The sequence below is a fragment of the Littorina saxatilis genome, unplaced genomic scaffold (genome assembly GCF_037325665.1).
Source record: "Littorina saxatilis isolate snail1 unplaced genomic scaffold, US_GU_Lsax_2.0 scaffold_435, whole genome shotgun sequence".
Classification (NCBI taxonomy): domain Eukaryota; kingdom Metazoa; phylum Mollusca; class Gastropoda; order Littorinimorpha; family Littorinidae; genus Littorina; species Littorina saxatilis.
This window is the reverse complement of record NW_027129022.1, coordinates 97,940-101,206: the sequence shown is the minus strand read 5'-3', so window position 1 is coordinate 101,206 and position 3,267 is coordinate 97,940. Positions and strand designations below refer to the sequence as shown.

The 3,267-nt window shown below is 40.4% G+C and overlaps 1 protein-coding gene across 1 annotated transcript in view; it reads left to right on the top strand.

Moving 5' to 3' along the window:
• The window catches only part of LOC138957308 (uncharacterized), a gene marked incomplete at its 5' end in the record, with an annotated part of 2,815 nt that extends 1,865 nt beyond the window's left edge, over positions 1-950 (top strand). Inside the window, 1 exon segment of the mRNA XM_070328440.1 lies at positions 772-950. Within this exon segment, the coding sequence (XP_070184541.1) occupies positions 772-950 (179 nt within the window).
• Between the last annotated feature and the right edge of the window lie 2,317 nt (positions 951-3,267).

Sequence of the window (3,267 nt, the reverse complement as noted above, 5' to 3'; positions counted from 1 at the left end):
TTTGGTTTGTCCGTTTGTGCGGGTGTGTTTGGTTTGTCCGTATGTGGTGTGTGTTTGGTTTGTCCGTGTGAGCGGGTGTGTTGGTGTGTGCGTGTGTGCGTGTGTGCGTGTGTGTTAATTTGTTTTGTCTGTTTGTGCGGATGTGTTTGGTTTGTCCGGGTGTGCGGGTGTGTTTGGTTTGTCTGTTTGTGCGGATGTGTTTGGTTTGTCCGGGTGTGCGTGTGTTTTTGGTTTGTAAGTGTGTTCGTGCATGCGTGTGTGTGTGTTTATGTGTGGTGTGTGCGTGTGTGTGTTTGTGAATGGGTGTGTGCGTGTGGGAGTTTGTCTGTGTGGATGTATGGGTGTGTGTGTGTGTGTATGTGAGTGTGTGTGTGTGTGTGTGTGTGTGTGTGTGTGTGTGTGTGTGTGAAGAATTAGTAGAGAGAGAGAGAGAGAGAGAGAGAGAGAAAGAGAGAGAGAGTCAGAGATATATATATAATATATATATATATATATATATATATATATAGAGAGGGAGAGAGAGATAAAGAGAGAGAGAGAGAGAGAGAGAGAGAGAGAGAGAGAGAGAGAGAGAGAGAGAGAGAGAGAGAGAGAGAGAGAGAGAGAGAGAGAGAGAGAGAGAGAGAGAGAGAGAGAGAGAGAGAGAGAGAGAGAGAGAGAGAGAGAGTCAGTCAGACGTGAATGTGATATTTGGTCATTCGTAGTTTAATGAGTATATAATTGGACCACATTAACATTGATTGAGTTAATTTCTTTTCTTTTTTTTTTCAGTGAAATTTAACGGCGAAGTGAAGAGTCGCATGATATGTGTGAGTCAGTCAGGATTCTGGATAGAAAAACAGAATGATTTTCCAACAGTGACAAGCCTTATAGATCACTACCGTGAACACGCTGGATGTTTTCCGACCAACCTTTCTCTGCCTTGTGTTCGGACAAGTAATATTCCCTAGGGACATGTTGTAATGATTTTTGTTACGAAGCTTCATATTTTGGATGACAAAAAGATGGTTTGACCTAAATACCCCCTCCAGGTTGCAAGTACCAGCTTCGATCAGCAGGTCATGTAACCGCCAACTCAAAACAAAGCGAGCCCAGCGCAGACAACAATCCTTAATAAGGTGCCTGAGTTAACACAGGCTTCAGTCATTGGCTCTAACACTTGGGAGCTTACCGAACAGTCTTGTATTGCAATATAACGCCGTACAGCTGGAAGATGTCAGGGACTTCTGGTTAAAGGGATACTCTTGATGAGAATGTTTAGGCGAGATTCCTTGCAAATTAGACAACCCTGAACAATGTGTGGAATCCACTGTACCCTCATTCTAGACGTGCACATCACGATTTGTTCAAAATCGCTATACCGGCCCCCGTGGCGCAGTGGTTAGCGCATCGAACTGCGGGCCGGGAGATCGTGGTTCGAATCCCATAAGGGGTGTGTGGGTTTTTCGAGCTTCGGTCGGCTCCTACCCAGAGTGGAAGTGCTAAAGTTCCAATGGGAAGGCTGGGATCACACAGCCGAGTGTCATTCACTTCACAAATGCGATTGACTCAGAAAGCGCGAAAATGTCTTTACACATGCAAAAATAAAATAAATACATAAAAAAGAAAAGAAGAGAGAGAAGGAAAACAATAATTGTTTGACCAGTATTATTGTATGTTCATGACCTCATTCAAAGTGAGTGAAAGCGTTTCAAGGCGCTGCTTCTTTAAGGTTTTGGAACAGAACGTCCAGCGTTTCTGACGCCGCGGCAAAGTACAAGGGGAGTAACTCGATAGAAGTAACCCGAAAAAAACTTAGCCGATTTTCCGACATTAAGGGGGTAGACCTACCTAGAGTTGGGTGTATTGTGGTTTAGTTTTGCTACATAGTAACAACTCAGTGGATTTTGATTGCGCTGGGTGGGCATCTATGTCAGTTATGTAGTTTTTCAGGAAAATAATTAATTAGCTGATAGATTTTCACAAACATGAGAAAAAAATAAAAAAATATATACTAAAAACATTTTGCGAACACAAATATGTCGGTATCACTTTTTACACAATATTGCTTACACTTTTTATCCCTGAAAGCTGTACTTTGGAAAAAGTGATGAACAACAAGTTTACATGGAGCCTGAACAAGGGAAAAGCAGGTATGTGGCGTATTGCCAGTAAACGCCATGTACACAATTTAATACAAAAATCAAACAAATCTCCCCTTAGTATAAATTATGATATTTCTGATCTCTCTGTTTGATTACAGTTTGGCTAGTTTAGGATCCAGCTATGGCTAAAATCTATTTTTAGTACAAATTACAAGGCTCTAGCATGAAAACTGAGAAAACTGTGGTGTAAAATCACCCTGAAAAGTGGCGTTTTCGGAGAAAATATGCATGCTAAAATTAGTTAGTTTTTGTGTGCAATAAAATAAAGAGTAAAATGGAACCGGATTTTGGGTTTTCAGGGCTGATACACACCTGCTTAGAACCCTCATATCTCCAATTCGGATCGGAATTGATTGAAAATTCAAACTGTAAATTAAAGTAGAGAGATGTAGCTTTCTAATGACGCCACTCACTAGTAGGTTCTCAAACAAAGCTTTTTTATGTTCCAACTCTACTTAAATCTAGATTTCAAATAATTATATTGCTTTTACAAAGTGAAGGCTGTCCTCCTACGCGGTAGCATTATTTGTAAAGCAAACTGTATCGTATACTTTGAAAGCGATCTGATGACTTTCTTCTTATGCATTATCCTGTTAACTTACTTTGTTGTGGACATAATTATACTTGTTGGTAGAAATACTAGAAGTAGCAGCAACAGCAGCTTATTTTCTGTTATGTTTTCACTGGGATTGCTTGAAATAAGTACTGTCTGGGTTAGAATTGCAAATGCTAGATAGTGTATATGTCACGATACAAATTGAGTAAAGCCGTTTTGTGTAAACCAAGTATCAGCAACTGTGGATTGTGCTATGTTGTTTGCAGACTGTTCTATACTACTGTTATTCAAGAGCCGGTTGAACATTTAAAGTAATACACACTGACTGTGATGCCAGTGTATAAGAAAATGATATTCATTTCATTTTAAGTAAAATCAGTTTGTGTGTGTAAAATCAAAATTGTCTCCCTCTTTTCCCCTTCAGACTCTGTCTTTGTCTCGTGCGCCCTCTCTCTTCTTTCTCTCTCTCTCTCTCTCTCTCTCTCTCTCTCTCTCTCTCTCTCTCTCTCTCTCTCTCTCTCTCTCTCTCTCTCTCTCTCTCTCTCTCTCTCTCTTTCTCTCTCTATA